Here is a 21,225-nt window from a genome sequence, read left to right on the forward strand (position 1 = left end):
ATTGGACTCACACATTATGTTCTACTTAAAAAGAATCATCTGATAATACAAGTAAAATAAGTGGTAATTCTGTAAGTATGATGTTAACATTACGCATCTTTCTGTAAGTATGATCTTAACATTAAGCATCTTTTACGTTATGTAACAAGTGGGGCTTTTCTGTTTGTCGGTTGGTTAAGTAGTGAAGTATCCACATAAGATTTAAGACAGTTAAAAAAACCTTTAGTCTTAACAATCTGCTCTGCCTGAGTTGGTTAAAAATGAAATTAGGATTATTAATTTGAAAAAAAAATTGTCTGCTGCCCATTTCCTTACCTTCACTTTTTTATCAGCTGAACAAGTTGCTACAAATTCACCATCTGCAGAGAAAGCGCAACAAAGTATTTCATCATCATGGGCACTTATTTCCAGGAGTCTCTCTCCACTTTCTGCTTTAAACACCTAAAACAATAAACAATAAAATCTTGTAACTCACATACAATTTTAAAACACAAATATAAGTTTGTTTTCTCTCAAACAGCTCTCTTTATATAAGCTCTTCATAAAAATGGTTTACTTTTGAAAGCATTTATAATTTCAGGGAAATTAACACAATAATTATAAAAATATTTAATTTGAGCTTCAATTTTGTAAGGATGATAGAAATTGTTAGGGAGAGAAATAGTGAAAACTGATTTAAAAAAAATATTTCTGTATGCAATGTGTGTTTCATTAACGACTTTTTCTACCCTCACTCTTCAAGCCTAAATCCATGTCCTTTCTCAGTATTTTTTAATAGTACTGCAAAACACTGTACCTATTAACAAAATCTAAACTATTCTTAAAACTACCAATTCCAGGTTTATGTATATATGATATCCTTCTGTGGAAAGTAAGAATTTCAGCAGCAATTGATGATTTGGGGGACAAACTAGAAAAAAGAAGTAGTGAAAAGTCATACAGGATGACAGAAGTCTCAGTCTTGAGCTAGTCATAGGCAATAAAAAGGCAGATGAGGAAAAGTGTCACATATTAATCAATTTCCCAAAATTCTGGGATTTAACTTTAAAATGGTGGGGTGATGCAGGGGGGAAATCAGGTCTCCCTTTCCTCCTTAGGTTACATATTCTTAATTATTAAAACAAATCACAAAGTGTTCTTTACAGCAGCGTTCGGGATACTGCAGTTGTGAAGTCCCTGTTTTTTCCTTTTTCATTGAATGGGAATATCAATGACAATGAAATGGTTGGTATTTGTTCAAATAAGAACATAAATACTGAAGTAACAGAAAATCTACATTTACAGTAAATTCTGCAGAATATCTGTTCTTAATGTAGCAATCATTATTTTTTTATTTTATAGAAACAGTAGAAGTAGCCTTGAAAACTGAAAAGCTTAGGTAACTATTAGAAAAAACATGAATAAGTTCAAAGCTAAACAATGAAAAAGGATTATTGCTAATTTTCCTATTACTTCTTCAACAAAAGTTTAGTTTAAATGCAATCACAATCCACAGATTTTACTTTTTTGGGCAGAAAATGAAGGGAAAAATAAGCAATCTGCAGTGTCAATAATGAGGCCATTAAATACAGAAGCCCAGCACAGTAACTTCAGCACAGCATAAAATGGGTACATCCACCAGGCATCTCCTTAAGTGGATGCCATGATCATAATACTGTAGAAGCCAGCAAAAAAAATAAATAAATAAAACCACAATAACACCACATTAAGTAGCCAAATGAACAGCAACTAAGCACCACTAATATTATTACTTTAGTATTCAACTTATCAAGCACCCAAAACAATACCAAAGGCTTGCAGAAAAGTTGTTCTTTTCCCTTACCTTTGGCTGTCTGGAATACGGATACTTTACCAGGTTACTGGCTGGCTGATTGCTAGTTTTCTTGAGAGCTGGCTGGCTCCCCTCCAGGCAGACTGCTGGCAAATTTATATTAGTCACTTTCCTCTCTGTCTCCCCTAATCCATTTCCTAAGCACTTTGGGCCCGTTTCCAAACTAATACTGTCCTCAACTTCAGGGGTTCATTTTTCTCCCCAGATTTATTTCTTTTGCATATGACAATTTACTAATTAAGCACCAAAGTAGCATAATGTCCATTACCATTCCATGGAAATAGTAAAGCTATAACTAGAACGTCTTACTGTTTCTCCGTTCTGTAGAAGGTCTACTGTGACTGGAAATAACATTTTTTAGGCAAGTATTAAATACGCTGGGGCGCATTACTTAGGCTGTGAGCTTTTTTGTATCATTAAAAGGCGTTTCACATTCATGTATTACACTGGTAAGGGTATAAACCCTGAAATCACACAGTTTAGCTTTTGAACTAGAAGATAATGCTTACTATTCTAAACATGCAGCTTGATGCTTGTGTAATAATACATCCTGCTCAATCATTTGTCTCCAGTATGTTCTAGATCCTTTCTATCTCTACATAACAGCACAAGAAAAGCGAAAGGACTGTTAACAAATGTTACCAAAATAGTACACAGCATCTCTTTTCACTCATGCATACGTATCTTACCTGAAGTGTTTTATCAGCTCCACATGATGCTATTCTTTGTCTATCCTTAGAAAAGCAGGCATGATAAACTGCATCTCTATGTGGACGAACAACCAGACGGTAGAGGTTTTTCAAGGATTTTTTGTTTCTACAGGGTAAGACAGTTGATTTTAGATGAGTAGGATTTCATAGTACCTTTTTATTAGTCAAAATCCTCTATAAAAAGATAACATTTTTTCACACACCTTGAGCAGCAAGCTTTATAACAAACCAACCAACCGACTATACCTTACTTCTCAGCCTTTCCACTGAAGTAATAAGGGAAACAAATTCCAACATTCACTCAGAGTTTTTACTGCACTCCAATATTACAGCTTAGAGATCAAGAAAGATAATACATGCATGAGAAATTAACATGATGCAGTGCAACAGCTTTGCCCATAAAGTAAGACACAGACTGCCTGATGACATTTTATGATCTGATATGCACTATTTCCAAATATAAATTTTTTCCTGAGAATTCTTGTTCTCCTGCAGGTTCCTTTTCAAGCCTACTCAAAAATACTTGTAAATTTGTTTAGATCTTAGTATACTTAATTTTCACAGCAATGACTCGATTCTTATCACTAGATACTTAAATGAAATCTACGACTATCACTGCATTTCAATCAGAGATTAAGCACAGAATCTAACACACCTTAGATTACTCTTGCCTCACTTTAACAAAAACTTAGAATTAGTAGCAATCATAATCATCCTGTTTAGCTAGATCGTAACACAGAAAGCTGTCACTGTAATAAGATGATTTTTGGTGATGAATAGATTGTTACAAGATTAATTTTTTTCTAGAGTCAAAATGAAACAATGTACTTCAACTTTTGATCATTACCAGTTTCAATCTTCAGGCTTAGCATTTAAATAATGGGTAAAACATCTCAAAGTAGCTGCGCTTTGGAACGAAAGCAATTTTTCACTGCAAAATACTGACTCATCTAAGGCAACATATTTTTTTTTTGTATTTTAATAAAGCTAAAATTGCTGGCCAAGAGAGCAGTGTATCCACCTACATATCCTACAAACCATTTTTAGAACCTTGCCCTAGGATGGGAGACAAAAAACATATGAGTCTGTTCTGTTGATTTCAGTCATAAGTTCACTCTGTTCTTCAGCATAAGTCTCCCACATCCGAGGTGAAAGCCCTGAACTACCTGGAGATTGACTCTCCTGAATTGTGCAACTGCCAAGCATTTTTGTTAGAATTCTGTTAGCTATGCAAAATGAAATAGCCAAATATTCAAAGAGAAGACCTGAATTCAAGTATGCCTGGATTAATCTGCCTGGTTATTACCATAATTACCTGACATTGAGTCATTCTGGTTTTTTACCACCAAGTACTGCAGATATCGGAACAGAAACACCAAACAGAAGAATCTAACAGAGACAGTTACATGGTCAGATAGCTACTGAACTATGCTGGAAAAATGTTTTGATATGTATATTTTTTCCTTAAACAACTTCCAAAAATATGAAACCAGCAAACAATTATTTAAATAGGAGAAATTTCAAGATTGGGTAGAGATGACAGAGCCTTTTAGTATTTCCCATCTTGCTACTTTCAAAAACTTTGCAAGTTAACACAAATGCTCTCCTTTTTAAAGTGTACATTTTACTAGAAAACCTAAAACCATACTGTAACATACCCAATACTTGCACTACAATTCTAACTTATTTCAAAAAAGCGCCCCCAAATCCATGTATTTAGAGAAGTTTCAAAGTATCTTACTTTCATCTTTGTATAGTTACTTAAAAGGAACAATCGTTGAGTACAGAAAGAAAGAAAGAGAGGAATACATTCACATGTAATTATTACTAATTTGTGGCCTTACATATCCAGAGTTCCCCTCCTCCCATAAGTTCTTGAAAATTATTTCACTTTCTTGCCCCAGAAAAAACAGAGCAGTTCTTAAAAAGGTCCTTATATTAGACATACATTGTATTTAGGTGTACATTAAAGTATTTTCTTGGATCAAGGGATGAGCATATCAGCAGATTGAATGCAGCTACTTACATCCATTCCAAGTAAAATGCTCCTGTTTCTCTTTGAGCATGTAGCTTGGCTTGTTGATACACCTCTGATGTCTCTGGTTGGCAAAGACCCAGCTGTATAATGTCAGGAAACGGTTGCCGTCCAAGAAGGTGCCCATTTAAAGACAGAAATTCCTGGAAGTTCTCACGTACTGTGCTATTCTATGTACAGAGCAGATAATATTTGATAACATCAAAAGTGGATTTATTTCATAAGTGCTCTTTGCTTTTTAAATTTTCTATACAGCTAATATTCTTACAGAAGCACTTAGTTCTATTTTTCTATTTAGTTCTACTAGCAAGTACATCTCATAGACTGAAATATTTCATTATCCTATTCAGGAAAGCATATTATCCTTATTTTTCAAATAAAGGATATTGGCAACAGTGATTTACTCAATAAGCAGTCAGTGTGAAGTATCAGAAAGACTATTCCAAGTGATGAACAAAATTCTACCCCTCCTCAAAAGCAGAGTACCATATGAACCCACCATTAGTTATTGTTGTTCACCTTAGTTAATTGAGTTCCATGGTCAATTACTTGGGTACACACTGAAGTTACAACTAAAACTGAAAACTAAGTTTTCTTAATTTTTCTCTTCTCCAAGTTAAAGTTTAACTTGGTACTGTTTTTATGTTTCAGTTTTTTAAGGTTCCTATATCTCTCTCATATATGCATACATCCAACAAAATGCAATTAAACATGGAAAAATATATTTTGAACAGACTAATCATTTACCTTTTAGTATCATACCTTTTGATCCAGGATTGAACTATATTCTACATATTCATGAATCAGATGAGCAGGCCCTAGCAATTCTGTTTTAGCTTTAATCCAATCTAAAGAAAACATAAGATCATGGAGTTCCTACAAGAAATACAAATTTAAGTTCAGAGCATGAGTTCCACAACAGAATCTACTTAAAGGTAAAAAGAAAAGCACAGGAAATACATTAGGCATTTAATATGCTTTGGGACAATTGTGTCCCCTTAAAAACTTAGGCAGTTTTCTGTTTCCTGCATCTTACTCGATCAGGTATGAAAATTCTGGGTATAGAAGGCTAAGCTTGTTGGTTTAATGCAAAGGACTACTCTTTGATACAGCTAGTGAAAGAAGGGATGGAGGTACAAAGCAAATCTTGACTTTCATAGCACACAAGACCTGGTTTAAGATACAACTCTGAAAAAGCTTCTTCTAGTCCAGTCTGTCAAAGATCACTCTGCTAATAGTGACCTGTTGTTCTTCCTAACAGATGCTGAATTTGAATGAAAACAAAAAGATCTGGTATAGTTGTGTTTCACTTAAAAATGAGAAAGCTCCTTAAAAGGCAATCAGAAACTACAAACAGAATTATTAGAATAGAATACACTATTTCAGTTGGAAAGGACCTACAATGATCACCTAGTCCAACTGCCTGACCACTTCAGGGCTGACCAAAAGCTAGAGCATGTTACTGAGGGCATTGTTCAAATGCCTCAAACACTGGCAGGCTTGGGGTACTGAACACCTCTCTAGGAAGCCTGCCCCAGTGTCTCACCACCCTCTTGGTAAAGAAATGCTTCCTAATGTCAAGTCTGAGCCTCCCCTAGCACAGCTTTGAACGATTCCCACATGTTCCATCACTGGATACCAGGGAGAAGAGCTCAGCACCTCCCTCTCCACTTCCCCTCCTCAGGAAGAGAGCAATGGGGTCACCCCTCAGTCTCCTTTTCTCCAAACTAGACAAGCCCACAGTCCTTAGCCGCTCCTCACAGGACTTGCCTTCCAGCCCTTTCTCCAGCTTTGTTGCCCTCCTCTGGATGCATGCAAGGACCTTCACATCCTTCTTAAACTGTGGGGCCCAGAACTGCACACAGTACTCCAGGTGAGGCCACACCAACGCTGAGTACAGCAGGATGATCACCTCTTTTGATGGACTGATTATGCTGCGTTTGATGCACCCCAGGAGGCGGTTTGCCCTCTGGGCTGCGAGGGCACGCTGCTGACTCGTACCGAGCCTGCTGTCTGCTGTCGACCAGCACCCCCAGATCCCTTTCTGCAGGGCTGCTCTCCAGCCACTCCTCTCCCAGTCTATACTTGTGCCCAGTGTTACTCCGTCCCAGGCACAGAATCTGGCATTTGGACTTATTAAATTTCATCCCATTAATAATTACCCAATGCTCCAATCTACCTAGATCCCTCTGCCAGGCCTCTTGTCCCTCAAGAGAGTCAACAGCACCTCCCAGTTTGGTATCATCAGCAAACTTGCTAATGGTGCATTCAACTCCTGCATCCAGATCGTTGATAAATATATTGAACAGAACTGGACCTAGAATTGAACCCCAAGGAACACAGCTGGTGGCTGGTTGCCAGCTGGATGTAGCCCCATTTGCTACAACCCTTTGAGCCCTGCCATTCAGCCAGTTCTTCACCCAGCGTGCCGTGAGCCCTCTCATCCCGCAGTTGGACAACTTGTCCAGAAGGATGCTGTGAGGAACAGCATCAAAAGCCTTACTGAAGTCCAGAAAAACTATATCCACCTCCTTCCCTTCATCCACTAAGGGGGTGGCCTTATCATAGAAGGATATCAAATTAGTTAAACAGGACTTTCCCTTTGTGAACCCACGTTGACCGTGCCTGATGATTGCATTATTCTTTAAATGCTTTTCAATAGTACCCAGTATAATCTTCTCCATAATTTTTCCAGGAACTGACGTTAGACTAATAGGTCTGTAGTTTCCTGGGTCTTCCCTCACACCCTTTTTGCAGACTGGAATAACACTGGCTCGCTTCCAGTCAGCGGGGACCTCCCCAGACTCTCAAGACCTTTGGTAGATGATCGAGAAGGGTCCTGCCATAATATCCGCTAGCTCCTTCAGTACTCTGGGATGAATCCCATCAGGCCCCATGGACTTGTGAACATTCAGCTGACACAGCTGGTCCCTTACAATTTCAGTGTCCATAAATGGAAAGTCACTGTTCCCACACTTGTGGCCCTCTGGCTCAGGGGAACGGGGCAGCCCAAGGTCTGTCAGTGTTATTAAAGACTGAGGCAAAAAAAGCATTGAGTGCCTCCACTTTTTTTCACCCCTATTAGTCAGATGGCCATCTTCAACAAGTATCAGTCCAATGTTTTCTTTAGACCTCCTCTTGCTATTAACATATGTAAAAAAGCCCTTCTTGTTAAAAAAAAAAAAAACATACTTGCTAAGATCAGAAAAACTGCTTAGAGCCAACACTACACAGGCTCAAAGTACATTACAATTTAAAATCAGTAAATACCAGAAGGATTAAAAGATTATCATGGTTAAACAAATAAAAAGAATACCTACTGTCTTTATTAGCCTTCCAACAAATAGAAATCATGTTTAAATAATGAGAAATAAGTAATATAAAGAGCGTAAACTCTGGGAAGCATACAGTCGTAATGAGACAGGGTAAAGAACTCTCAGAAGCTAATTCTACAAAATGTAGAAAGGCTGATAATAAAAACATTTTTCCAATACATTGAAATTAAAGAGACTGAGATAATGAAATAAGTATGATCCAAAAACCCTAGATCTGTAGCCCACATTAATTATGAAGGTTCCTATAAGATATAAGTACACAAAGTATATTTTGTATGATGAGTCAGACAAACCATCTCAAAAGAGGTTCAGCTGAAAAGGTTTGAGTACATGTGAAATAAAGCAATTAGCAACCAGGACCAAATGCTATTCAAGGCAAGAATTCTAAAGACATTCAAGTGAAACTACTGAAGTATTAATCTTGCTGCATGATTCGCGTCTTATACTAACTCAGTACCTAAAGAACAGTAGGTGGTAAAAAATTACAGCAATTTTTTAAAGGCACCAAGGCAATCCTGGGAACAAGAGGTTTGCCCATCTAACTCTTGCTAGATTTTTTTATTGCTGTTAAAATCTGGTAATACATAGAATGAACTTTTACACATAAAATCAGTATGACAGGGAAAAAAAAACTAACAAGACTTCTGTAGAAAAAAGTAACTAATCCATTCAAATTCTCTGAAGAAATCAATTTACTTGTATTATCATACAATAAAGCAAGCTTGGGTTTTCAAAAAAGTTTAGAGATTTCTTATCAAAGCTTCTTCAAAAGGAAAAGAAAAACACAAGCTATTATGATACAAAATAAGAAATCTTCTCAAGAACTGGTTGAAAAGACAAGACACAAAGGGTAGAAATAAAGTAGTTTTCATAACAGACATTGATTACCAGTGGAGTCCCCAAAGGACTCTATGTCGAGCATTTACCTATCGGCACAAAAGCCTGGGAGAAGAGAGGTTCAAGTGGGAAGAAGCCTGGGGGGAAAGGCAGGGGTAAGGGTGGGTCAAGAAGAGAAACACAGGACACTAGTCAGAACTCACCTGCTGCATGTTGGCACCAGCCATGTGATATGCAAGAAAGTTATACCAGTACATGCAATCCTCTTGAGATGGAACAGGCGTACTAAGTTTGTAATATTTCTTGTACTGTTTTACTATGTTTTTATGTAGCTCCTGCAACGTGAATCAAAACGCATTTTCAGTTAATACTATACCAAGATATGGACTGGTTTCAGTATTGAGAAATTATAATTATTATTAATATTATATTGTACATAGTATTGAGGAATAATATTATTATTTCTCAATCGTTATATGTCAACAAATGAAATAAGAAAAGCTTACCTTCCAAAACTGTACACTTAACCTAATTTATTGCTTAAAACTTCTCCAGAAACATTCTCTGGATATTAAAAGACAGAAAAGCAAGCTGTTAAACTTCCTTCTTAAGTTGAGAACAACTATCAAGTCACTCTTCACATTAAATGTGGATAGCCAACAAAAAAGGACCCTTACATATTTAGATCTAAAGCAAGTCTAAACACTTGCTTTTTCTTCATATCTACTCTTTCTGCCCAGTCCTTCAGAACTGATAGACTTATTGGGCCCGACTTACAGGTCTTCTCCCTGCCAGTATTGCCTTAAATTGAAAAAAAAAAAAAAGGAATAGAAAGCCCTTCTCTGTATTAAAGAAGAAACTTCTATTCTGGTAGGGTCTTGATGCCTTTGGAATCATCAGTGGAACATTCCACCTCCTGCTGTCTTTGAGAAATAATGGATATAGAGTCTTCTCTCAGTTTAGTTTCTTAACTCCAAATGGAACCATCATGAAATCACTCCACAGTTTCAAGTTGAAAATAAATGTTTTTAATTAGTCACCATTAAATTTAACTGCATTGTGGACCTATTCTATGAAGGCATTCTGGATACTACTTAAACAGAGGAGTATTTTCTGAAGAATGCCCAGCTCTGGAGAGTAAAGTTAAAAGTAGATTAGTCAATACCCTACCTGAAGCTGGTTGTGATTCTTCTCTGTAAGAAAGTCAAGTTGAAGATCATGTAAATAATAATGGAATGACTTCCCATTACGATCACAGAACAATAGCGATTTGTTAACAAATTCCTGTAGTATATCTTCAACTTCTTCAGTTTCCATATCCCAAAGAATACAGAGAACCTAAAAAAGCACATTAAGACAGAAAAGAATCAGAACTGTACATACTGTATGAATATCATAAAAGGCTACCAATTAACTGACAACAAAACACATTCTAACAAATACAGACATACTACAAATGGTAATAAATTCAGTAAGTTACCAATTCTTCCCTACCAAACTATAGGACAGATAATACAAGTTATCCCATCTTTTGTTTATTTGTGCTGATTTATGGTGATCATACCTTCTTCTTAAAGGAAACGAATTTCACATGACAGTTTTTAAGCCTTCAGAGAGCTCAATTACTATCTAATTAAAGAGCTATATATGGAATGCACATTAAACTAACATTATGAATACCTTTATTCAGTTACAATTTTTTAAAAAGTTTCACTACAATAAAAGTCATGTTACAATAATGGACCTGACCTACCCAATCTAGCAATTACCACTAAGTTACATACAACATAAGTTACACACAAAAATTATAAATTTTATGAATTCTTTAAAGTTATTGCTTGTATCTCACTAAAAACAATGAAATTTCTGCATTGCTGTTATTACCTTAGTAGGTACTTTAACATCTTTTGGGAGGATAGAGAGGTCTTTATAGTAGTCTTTATAATTGTCATTCAGTTGCTCAACACTTATGGACATTGCTTCATCAAGGGCTTCATAATCATAAGACGACGACTTTCTTATTCTTTTAAACTGCTTATTCTGCAGCTGTTTGAGATAGTATTCCCAACGACTAGGGAAGTCTCGTAACAATGCACCTATCAAGGATATCACAAGAGGAGAACCTGAAGGAAAAGATTAAATTAATCTTAGAGGTTTTCAAGGAACACGATCCAATAGTTTAGTCAAGCAGTTGAATAAATCAGGTAAATTTCCCAATACATTGATTAAATTCTTGAGGTGTGGAGAACAGGCAAACAAAACACGTCATCCACGTAGACATCTGCAAACTCACCAAATTTAAGTGTAACAGGGAGGTGGGAGGAAGATACACTGAAGAAAACTACTTAAAAATCAAAATGAGACATTTCTGTTTAGTTTAAAAAACCAAAAGCATTTAGCAAACACTTGTGTTTTACTTAAGGCATACAGTATTAAAGAACGTTCTCTCCTCTTTCTAGGTCAAAACCTAGAAGAAAAAAAATACATTAGGTGGTAAACGGTACGTTAAAGATTGGCAAGTATACCTTTGCATTCCCTTACAAGGCAGTTAGCTTGTTCTGGCAGTTCTGATATTTTCATATTCACAAATAGGGATAAAATCTCCAGTCCTTTCTCATGCGCTAGTCCACTTTCGACATGAACCTCATATTTATTACCTAGACATAGAAACATGGAAAAAATTTTTAAAAATGTGAAAAATCCTGTAGAAATTGAGAGTATTTTCCAAGTAAAATCTGGAGCAAAGGACCTGGCTCATTATTTTATGCATAGTATTTTATATGCTTAGTACTAAGAAGAGTATAAATTCTACTTATCAGAACCAAGTTTGCACTAGAGAGACAAAAAAAATTAGACAATAATCTAATAATTAAAAATGCATTATGGGCATGTCATAGCAGTGACTGCTTAATAGCATAGAGATAATCAGTCCAACAGCAGCAGTGTCACACACGTTAATTTATCCTGTTAAGAATCATTCCACTCTTCAATTTAGACATATAACTTTCAGAATAACATATAACATTATTTCACGTAGAGCATAAAGTCTTACAGAGCACAATTCTAAAACTTTGCCACTTGTGCACAAGTTAATAGACATAGATTCTATCAGATTCTTTTAAAAGTTCACAAGAACAAATTGCATACATATACACACAATCTGTGGTGCAAGAGAGGAAACTGTTCCTTACCAGCCACAGCATCTGTTACACTCCTGTCCCTGCTGGTGATAAGAACCTGACATTGATTATCAAATGCTTTTAATACCCAGGAATCCCAAATGTCATCCAGGATCAAAAGAGATCTAGTGCAAGAAGAAATATTGAAGATTTCAGATCAACTATTAGTGCTAAAATACAGTATTTAATTTTAATAATGAAAGAATGTTTTCAGAATTTAAAATGTATCACTGCATAATTTTTTTATATTAACATGTAAAATATCTTAAAGAGGGCATTAAACACTGTCCAAGAAAGCTAAGACTGAGCTGAATGCAAGTATCTCAAAAAAAAAAGTTTTTACCATTTATTGCTTTATAGCTACAATTGAAGCGTAAACAATAAAGTTTTGAGAAGTATTTCCATTAGTAGATGCCAGGAAAAACAGAAATATTTACTTCGTTTTTCATGTCATCAGATACCATAAATGAAGAAAAAGTTGTATAGGACTAGATAATAACTCTGCTTGACACAGGCTAGTGATAAGCTTTGTGGGAGAAACCATTTCAGTTTCCTTTTGACTTGAGAGTTTTCAGTTCTGTTTTTGTATCTTTGGAAAGCTATATGAAATTAATCCTCTTGCGGAGGAATTGTCTTGGATGATGAGGCTCTTTTTACATAAACAGCATTTTATAATGACTACATATTCAAATCCTATGGCTAGTCATGTTTGTAGGTTACTACATGGAATCTCACCAGAATAATGTATAGTAGACTTCCCTACCCCTGCCTATATCTGACAAAGAAGTTACTGAAAACTGGTTTTAAAGGTTGGTTCCAAGGGAGCAAGAAGTCAAAAAGATTGGCTGGCAAGTAGATTTATGAAAAGAAATATCAGTTGTCTGCATTCTGTGTGTTTTGTGGAGGAAAGAAAGTTATTGAAATCCAATCCTGTAAATTGTTTACATTTACTGCCTCTTTTTTTTTTTTAAAAAAAAAAAAAAAAAAAAGGGATGGACTTTTCAGCTACACTAATCATTGGTTAAATTGTCCAATTCCCACTGAAGCCTGCCAAGACTTCCACATTTTTCTTCAGCTAAATAATGCTTGTTCCATCAATGCCTATAAACAAGGACTTTATCCTTCATAAACAAGTGCATACACATTATATGCAACTTTGAAAATGTGGTATAAGTATTGGATACCTATATTTCATTTTTATGTAATTCCTCTATTAACATCCTTTTGATAAATCAGAGGTTTTACAAGAATACTATCATAGCCATAAATTACTGATCTTGTGGTACTTTCACACTTGAAAATATGTTGGGGAGCATGAATTACAGCCTGATTTTATGTTTTTAATTAGTCTGAGAACTTCAAAGTCCTCCCAGTCTTTTGGTACCAGTGACTTTCTTCCTCAACCACACTAACAAATATTAAATCCTAATTAGGATTATTAAAAAAAAATTTTAAAAAAAGAACAAAAAAAAACAAAAACAAAAAAACCCAAATAAAACCTCCCAAAAAAACAAACCAAAAACCGCAAAACACTGTGATAACAATCACAGGAGATTTAAATCTGAAATTTCTTACTTTAAAGAATATCATAGCTTCAATTTCTTCAACCATAATCCAACAAAATACATAATGCTATTGTGCTCTGAAAGTTTTCATTTGACTAATCATTTAATCCCAAGAAATGTACTGGATTCACAATTTGAATCTTTTGACTAATACTTTATTCCCAAGAAATGTACTGGGTTGACTATTTGAATCCAGAAATAGCTGAAATGACTTTTTGTTACCAAAGAGAATTCCAGTGCAGAGCAAGTTCCACAAGCTGCAGAACTCCTGAAGCCTGGTTTCCAATACACTTGCACCATATGAACCTCACTCTCCAGTACATTCCCCTCTACCTCCTCCCATGCCTGTTATGATTTCCCAGACAACCCATCATCAGCAAGACTTTCAGTTTGTTCTTACGACATTCTCACATATACCTAACTGGGCAGGCTGTAGCCTGTTCCCAGCTCACGTATCCAAGCTGGCCAATTAGCAAGACAACAAAATATGTTTCCCTTCAATTCATTCTGTATACTCCTTTTTGACACTGAAGGCACCTACTTGCATTTCTCTTCTTTATCCAACCGTCAATTTTCTTAAACTTAGAGAATTTTCAAAGATACAAAGTTCCTACCTTTAGAGTCAATTTGTCCAAACTGTTTAGGACGGAGGAGGAGGAGGGAAAGGATAAACAGGACTAAGATGAACAGAGTGATCACATTAACATGGTTTCGAAATTACAAAAAGCAGTCAAGACTAGAAAAGTTTTATAATCAATTCTTGTCCCTTTTCCTTGAGGTGCAGTCATTCTCTGCAATACTCCTATCTAACATCTGTTACTTTATCTTGAAACAGATTAATGAACATTGCCAGGTCAACAGCACCCTACATGAGATATCTGGCAGTCTATAAGGAAGACACTGCCATGGCTGGCATTGAAATGCCCTCAAATAAAACCAAGTGCTTAATTGTTTCCAAAGCTGGCATTCTCTCTTTTCCCCTTAGTTTCCTCAGCATACAGGTGCTCTTTTGACAAAACACAGTAAGTATCCCTTAAATGGTTCACTTTGTGCACTAAAGTCAATATAGCATAGCACAGTATATTAACCATGTTAGGTTGTCATGACAGTTGGCTATACAGTAGCTGCCAACTTCTGGAACAGTTCATGATGCCATAGGGATACATCTTACCAGAAAATAGCACACAGTTCTCCCTTCTACTTAGAAGAGACTGTAAGGTTGTGCATGAATTAAACAACCAAATTTTTCTGTATTGAAGAGTTTTGTTTTGTTTGTTAATGCACAAAAAAATAGTAAGAATTGTGTCAATGGAGATAACCACTTAACATACTTCAGGGAAACCTGCACTTTCAGTTGAAAGTGTCTTGTTTGCACTTTTCCCCCTGTACAAAAACGCCAGTATTCTTCTACTTTATGTCATCTATAAAGATCACAAGGTTGGAGTATTATTCCCGAGATATCTCACTCGGGTGCAGGCTCATTTAGTTTAGTACAGATTTTCCCAGAGAGTAATGAAATCCTCAACAAATAACAAAAACTATTCCTCAAAGATGAAAAAAAGCTACACAGCGACTAAGACGCTGGTTGACTAAATCAAGTCACTTCTCCTAAGGTCTGAAAGCAATTGGCTTCTTGGTGATAATTGATCATATCACAAAAACTTGCTTTTGCTTTGATAACTCGAGACCAAACACTTTAAAAAGGCATAAGCTGTTCTGGAAAGGAAAAGTTTTCTGCAGTGATACACATCCTTTTACTGCTGTATGATCCTCACATCAGGGAAGCATTCTACATACACAATGAGAACACTGAAAGTTAGAGCAATTCTTATTTCCAGCTGTTCATTCCTAATCTTCATTATTCAGCGACTAATAACTTTTCAAGCGAATGTGACACTTGCACAGCTAGTTAAACATATTTTGTTAGCAGAAGCCTTATTAGCCTACGAAATATATTCATATCCAGGACAAGCCTACAGTGTGTCCCTTAAGTTACTCCATTTTTAAAAAAAAAAAAAAAAAAATCTAAACAGGGACAGAGTTATACTATGTATATTATACACCTGCCTCTAGCAACTATTTACCCTTCAGCTTTTGCACACTTACCTGAACTTATTCTTTTATCATATGCAAGTCAGTAATTTAGAAAATTTTAACAGGAACCCCTACACAAGAATTAAAATTCTAGAAGTATTGTTAGCTTCACCTTGAAGTGAAAGGGAAGCAAAAAGTGGAAGAGTTAGGAAGTTGGTTTTTTAAAGCAAACAAACAAACAAACAAAACCCCACACCACAGAGACATGTAACCACAACACAGACACCTTAGACAATTAGACCAAAGATACTCTGCAAAGTTTTATCAGTTAAAAGAAGAGCGTTTAATTTACTGACATCACCTGGGATATTTGCGTAGCATCAGCAAACGAAGACGATCTTTAGCCTCCTCAATGTTAAGTGGTGGCCTTTGTGAAAGAGTAGAGTCATGTTCTAATCTACTACAGAGATTCTGAAGTTTTATTAGGAGCCCTGCTTTGTCCTGTTTTCCAACAGAGATCCAGTGAACTCCTCCTGGAAAGTAATCTAACAAGAAAAGCGATATCAATTATGCTATACATTTAAAATCAAAAATATTTAATAGCAGCTTACAATAGCAATCAATAACTCAATTTCAATTAAAATATAAAACTGTAAAGTCTATTGCAAGCCAATCTTGCAACTCTACCATTAACACAGAAGGATGGTTCTACAAGACCACTATATTTTATTTTTAAAGGAACAGGCTCTGTATGGCAAGTTCCCACAGAAAACTCACACTGCCACTGATGCTGTCATCTCTCCCCTCTACATGCCTTCCTGCCTGTCCCTCAACAACCCCTTCTGCATCCATTTTCCTGCTAGCCTGACCTAATGTTTACTTTTTTCACCATGTACTATTGCAGGAGTTCGGAGTCTGGGATGTGAAAATTATCTCAAAACAGTGAACAAGAAGGCATCAAGAAGAGTCAACTGCAGCAGAGGATGCTGTAGTTTCTATCCCTACATCATGTTTTCCAATACCCAAGTCCCACTTTTGCCTCCAAGTGTTCTATGCAGCGGGGGTGGGGGGAAAAAAATCATTAAATGGTTTAATTTATGATCTGCTTTAAGCTGAAGTGATACTGGTGTAATCACTCCACAAATGCCTGTGATTATTAAAATATATGCAAAAGTTAGAGCAAGATTTTTTAAACCCACATAGCAAAGCGAGGAGTCTAAGGACTTAACAAGAAATGCCCAGAAGAAATATAAACTAAATATGATTATTTTGCACTAACAGAAATAACAATTTCAAGTTAATTAAGGATGTATCTACTCTCAAAAACCAAAGCAGATTCCAAGGTGAAAAGCTATTCAGAATCTTTTCCCATAAATTAGTAAAATATTTAGTGGCCCTACACCACTAAATGGTTATGAAAGCTATGAGTTGCAAGTCAATATTTCAGAAGAACCTAAGGAATTTAGAAGCCTATATCCTAAATTACTTTCAAGATGACATAAGATACTTATCCGTATATGTTCAATACGCGTGTACCTGTACCAATTTTTCTAAAAATACAGACGTTTTCCTAGAAGTACCTTCCAAGAGCTGATGATCCCTTAAAGCTTCTGCTGTTAAAACAGTCTTCCCACAACCTGCCATTCCATAAACTGTGACCCAGCCTGGATCACCTCCCAAGCAGCACAGTTTCTGTTTAATAGCATCTACCAGTTTTGGCCGAGTGACAAACACAACCGGTCTCTGGGGTACACCTCCTTCGCAGAGAATTGTCTTAACTAAAGTTAAAAACAAGAAACATGAAAATAAAAAGTAATTTGTAAATGCGATGTCTCTTCAAACCAAACAACTCCCCACACCAAATAACTAGTGGGCTCCCCCACCAGACTTGTGTCCCATACAAAGGCTCTAAAAACTACTGGACTCACAACACTGAAAAAATACTGCTTTTTGGAAATAAATTACTTAACAGGTAACTAGCTTCCCACCTAAAATAGCGTCCCAATTAATTACTACATTTTCTGCCAGCTAGTTACATCAGTCCCTAGAAGTGAAAAGATAACAGCTGCAGTAGAAACTGTGGCAAAGAAACACAGGAGCTCAACATTACGATACCGAACTGTCAAGTCACCTTCTCAGCCATAAGTTACTGCCCCAATGGATGCAGCAGAAAAGAAAGCATGCTGTGTAAGGCTTTTACTTTGTAGTTAACAGCACAGCATTGTGGTCCAAGCAAGACTTCCTTTGATTTCAGCTAAGATAGCACAACTTACAATAGAGCAGGTAAAGCATAGCAGGAAAGGAAATGTGCACTTTATCTGTTCACTGCTGTCCACAAAGCGGCCATATGCAGTGCCCTGTTATACTGGTAAGCTTTGGGAAATCTTACTCAAGTAAGCAAAATTCCCCATGTCTACGACACTTCTTGAAGTGTAGAGTGACAGTAAATATGGCATTTAGTAATATGCAGTTAGAAGGTTCATCCCATTAGAAACTACCAATTTATTTCATGTCAATTAAAGATGACACTGATGACAATGTAGATAAAAGTTAGGAACTTACACAGGGTAATTAGAAGATCTGGTGGAGAGAATTAAGCAACCTAATAACTAGATCAACTATTGAAATGTAGACTGAGAGATTACAGATTACTCTTCAAGGGAAATGTCAGGATTTTGGAGGCTACAATTTTTTATGTTAGATTCAACTTCTTTAATATATACAAATAAGAGTCATTCTTTCACGTACAACAAAAATGTTACAATTTAGAGAAATCTGTGAGAACTTTGCATTTCCTGTCTTTTAAAATAGACATTACTAAATATGAACATTTTCAAGATGACCTATGAAAGTCATAATTGCTGTAACTCTCCTGCCATATTAAATACATGAAATACAGAAATACTGACTACTACACTACCAAAACAAGTGAATGCACCAACTAGTCCTTTTTCATTGGAACAGGTATTATAGATAGTCACTTAGTAAGGAATAAAAATTACAACTTGTCTTTACTTTCAAGCACAGGGCTGCTGTAGTTATACTGACCATATGAAGTCATTCCATCCATTGAACTCTTTCTGTTACCAGAGGAGATGGCAGGGATGCCGTCCTGAAGAAGCGCAGCAAGATCTCTGTACCCTTCATGAAGTAGTGCATTATAAAAAGATCTATATGAATTATTATCTTTTGTAAGAATAATGTTTATTAGCATAGCTGCTCGTTCCTTCTGTGTATTCTAGAAAAAACATCAAAAGAGATGTTATAAAAAACTTAAGAGACCTTAGAAATCATCTAATCTATCACTCTGTCAATTACAGACTGTGTTTATAGCCTTCAACTGTGAAAGAGCCTTCAACTTGACCACGCCCTTATCTGGACCTTACAAAGTGTGATAAGAACTGCATGCTAGGCATATGCTTAAGAATTTGCTGAATCCAGGAATGAGATAGACAGAAAGTATTATTTTTTAAAAGAACGATAAAACACATGAGCAGACTAGGAAAATAAAAACCAGTGAGAGACAATTCTACCTGTTGTTTCACTTTCTCCTCCTCCTGTAATGTCAGAACTTCGTCAGAAATCATACGATCCATAATATAAGAGGTCTTGATGTCTTTTTCCAATGCTTGGCGATTCTTAAGTAAATAATTCCTACTCTTCACATCCATATTTCTTCAGCATTTAAAATAAAAGTCAAGGCAGAATCAGAACATAACTTACAAGGAAAAGAGTTTTAAAATAGCTTATGAATTTTGGTTTTAAAGTCAGAAAAAGCAGCAGAGCAGCTGCATTAGTGGACAACAGTGAAGTTTCAGGCAAGCTCATACTACAAACTGCAGAAAGCTAAAAAATTTAGTTGTTTTTTTTACTTTCTGTCTTTATAAAGAGACTTTCATACTATTGCTATATGAATTTACTTACACTGTTTATGACCCACTAGTCCAACTTGGCTGGACAGTACAGTATCATCACGAAAACACTGGGACAATCTAATATAATTCGTTTTCAATAGAGTAAAAAAAGGCATATTAATAGTTAAGTTGTAATAGTTCATAAGCTACTGTGAATATGAATAGTATTCTTGAAATATTATTTAGATGCCATATGCTATTATGTTTAATAAAAACTTGGAGGCATATAAAGCAGGTATAAAAAGAATTTAAATCTTTAACAACTAATTAGACTCATAGTAAAACTCTTGTGCTCACTACATGAATGGAAGTTCTCATTAAAAAAGCAGATATGTACCTCTAATTTATGGAGGAAAAAAAAAAAAATCTGAGTACTTTTCCACATTTCTATGAATTTATGCTTACAAACACTTGCAGAACTAAAGAATCACAGTCTGTGCAAGCTTCTCCTACGCTAGAAACTTGCTAAATGTCTCTATGAAAAGTCTTCTCCCCTCCCACTACATCCCTCAAATTTTTGAAATCCTAGGATCATGTGATTGGGACAACAGGACGAGAAAGAGGATCGGTCTTGTGGCCGACAGCACTGGATAGAATAACAACAGAAAATAAACTCCCTATGTATCAAATCCTACAAGATAAACTCAATTTTGTCTCCAACTCCAGGACTCCGCACAAGTACACTCGGATCTCTACACACGATGGAAGATGGAGCACCCAATGCCTGAGCTATACCTTCCTTTGTCAGCATCTGATAGACAACTATAAATTTGCATTCTTCCTCCACATCACAGGAAAAAAATTTGCCTGAAGACGATATAAGGTGAAAACTATTCTCTCCCATGCAAAGGTTTTTCAGTACTGACCAGCTGCCCCTGGGAGTCCCTAACTATCAAAACGATCTCTCCGACCACGCTCCTGCGCAAGCAGGACCCAAGGCTCCGCAGGCAACTGCAAGCTCCTGCACAGAGCAACGCTGCAGAAGCGCTCGCCTGTTCCTCCACCCCCTCCTTCAGAGGCTGGGTCGATGCCCAACAGCTGCCTTTGGATAAGCCCGCGTACTGACAGAATTACCTATTTTCCCTGAAAATTACGTGGTCAGGAAAGTCTCCCACCCTACCCTTACCCCACCGCACCGCTTAGGAAGGGGACGTGAAAGCTCTCCACTACTCCCAGTCGAAAAATGCCCACGTTAAAAATAATAATAATATATAGGTAAAGCAACTTCAGAAAGAAAACACGCCACAAACACAAGCCACCGACACACAAAACAAAGGGCCACCTCACCCCCAGCCACGCCTCACCGGAGCCGCCGTTACCGGCCGCAGGGAGAACGAAAGAGAAACCGGAGCGCTCCGAGCAGCCGCCCGCCCGCCGCCGACTCCCACGCCGCCGGGCCGGGCCGGGGGGCTCTGCCCGGCCACCTCCGCAACTCTCCCCCCCAGGCGGGGGGCGCAAGCCGCCTCCCCCGCGGAGGGCTCCGGAGCCGCGGGCTGGAGTCAGCCTCAGGGGCGCCGCGGGCAAACCGCCCGGGCACGGCCCTTCCTCGTCCCCTGCCCCCGCCACGGCCACGGCCGCTCACCTGGCCGACAGCGCGGGGCCGCCAGGGGCCGCCGGCAACAAGCCCTCGCCTCGCCCTGAGGAGAAGCCCCTGCCCCGCACCGGGGAAGCGGCGCGCCGCCAGCACTTCCTCCTTCCGGCGCCGGGGGCGGGCGAAGGGCCGGGCCGGGCCGGGGCGGCCCGCTGCCCTCCCCGGCGGCCGGCAGCAGCCCGGCCCCCGCCTGC

At 37.4% G+C, this 21,225-nt stretch overlaps 1 protein-coding gene across 7 annotated transcripts in view; it reads right to left on the reverse strand.

Annotated features, from left to right (window-relative positions):
- APAF1 (apoptotic peptidase activating factor 1) overlaps window positions 1-21,218 on the reverse strand; it is a 39,014-nt gene extending 17,796 nt beyond the window's left edge. The window contains exons 1-15 of one of the 7 annotated variants that reach the window (XM_082308203.1): window positions 21,023-21,218; window positions 19,060-19,201; window positions 18,575-18,764; window positions 17,107-17,304; window positions 15,888-16,071; window positions 11,940-12,052; window positions 11,274-11,405; window positions 10,633-10,871; window positions 9,919-10,086; window positions 8,952-9,083; window positions 5,339-5,452; window positions 4,568-4,746; window positions 2,521-2,647; window positions 1,823-1,914; window positions 323-441 (exon numbers count right to left, since the gene is read on the reverse strand). In XM_082308203.1, coding sequence (XP_082164329.1) covers window positions 1,849-1,914; window positions 2,521-2,647; window positions 4,568-4,746; window positions 5,339-5,452; window positions 8,952-9,083; window positions 9,919-10,086; window positions 10,633-10,871; window positions 11,274-11,405; window positions 11,940-12,052; window positions 15,888-16,071; window positions 17,107-17,304; window positions 18,575-18,764; window positions 19,060-19,197 — 1,980 coding nt within the window. In that variant the 5' untranslated portion in view covers window positions 19,198-19,201; window positions 21,023-21,218 and the 3' untranslated portion in view covers window positions 323-441; window positions 1,823-1,848. Of the gene's footprint in view, window positions 1-315; window positions 442-1,822; window positions 1,915-2,520; window positions 2,648-4,567; window positions 4,747-5,323; window positions 5,453-8,951; window positions 9,084-9,918; window positions 10,087-10,632; window positions 10,872-11,273; window positions 11,406-11,939; window positions 12,053-15,887; window positions 16,072-17,106; window positions 17,305-18,574; window positions 18,765-19,059; window positions 19,202-20,727; window positions 20,985-21,022 lie in introns of those variants that run through there. The other 6 variants (XM_082308201.1, XM_082308198.1, XM_082308200.1 and 3 more) reach the window with 6 other exon arrangements.
- Window positions 21,219-21,225: the final 7 nt, after the last annotated feature.

This window comes from Platalea leucorodia (genome assembly GCF_965183815.1).
Source record: "Platalea leucorodia genome assembly, chromosome: 4".
Lineage (NCBI taxonomy): Eukaryota > Metazoa > Chordata > Aves > Pelecaniformes > Threskiornithidae > Platalea > Platalea leucorodia.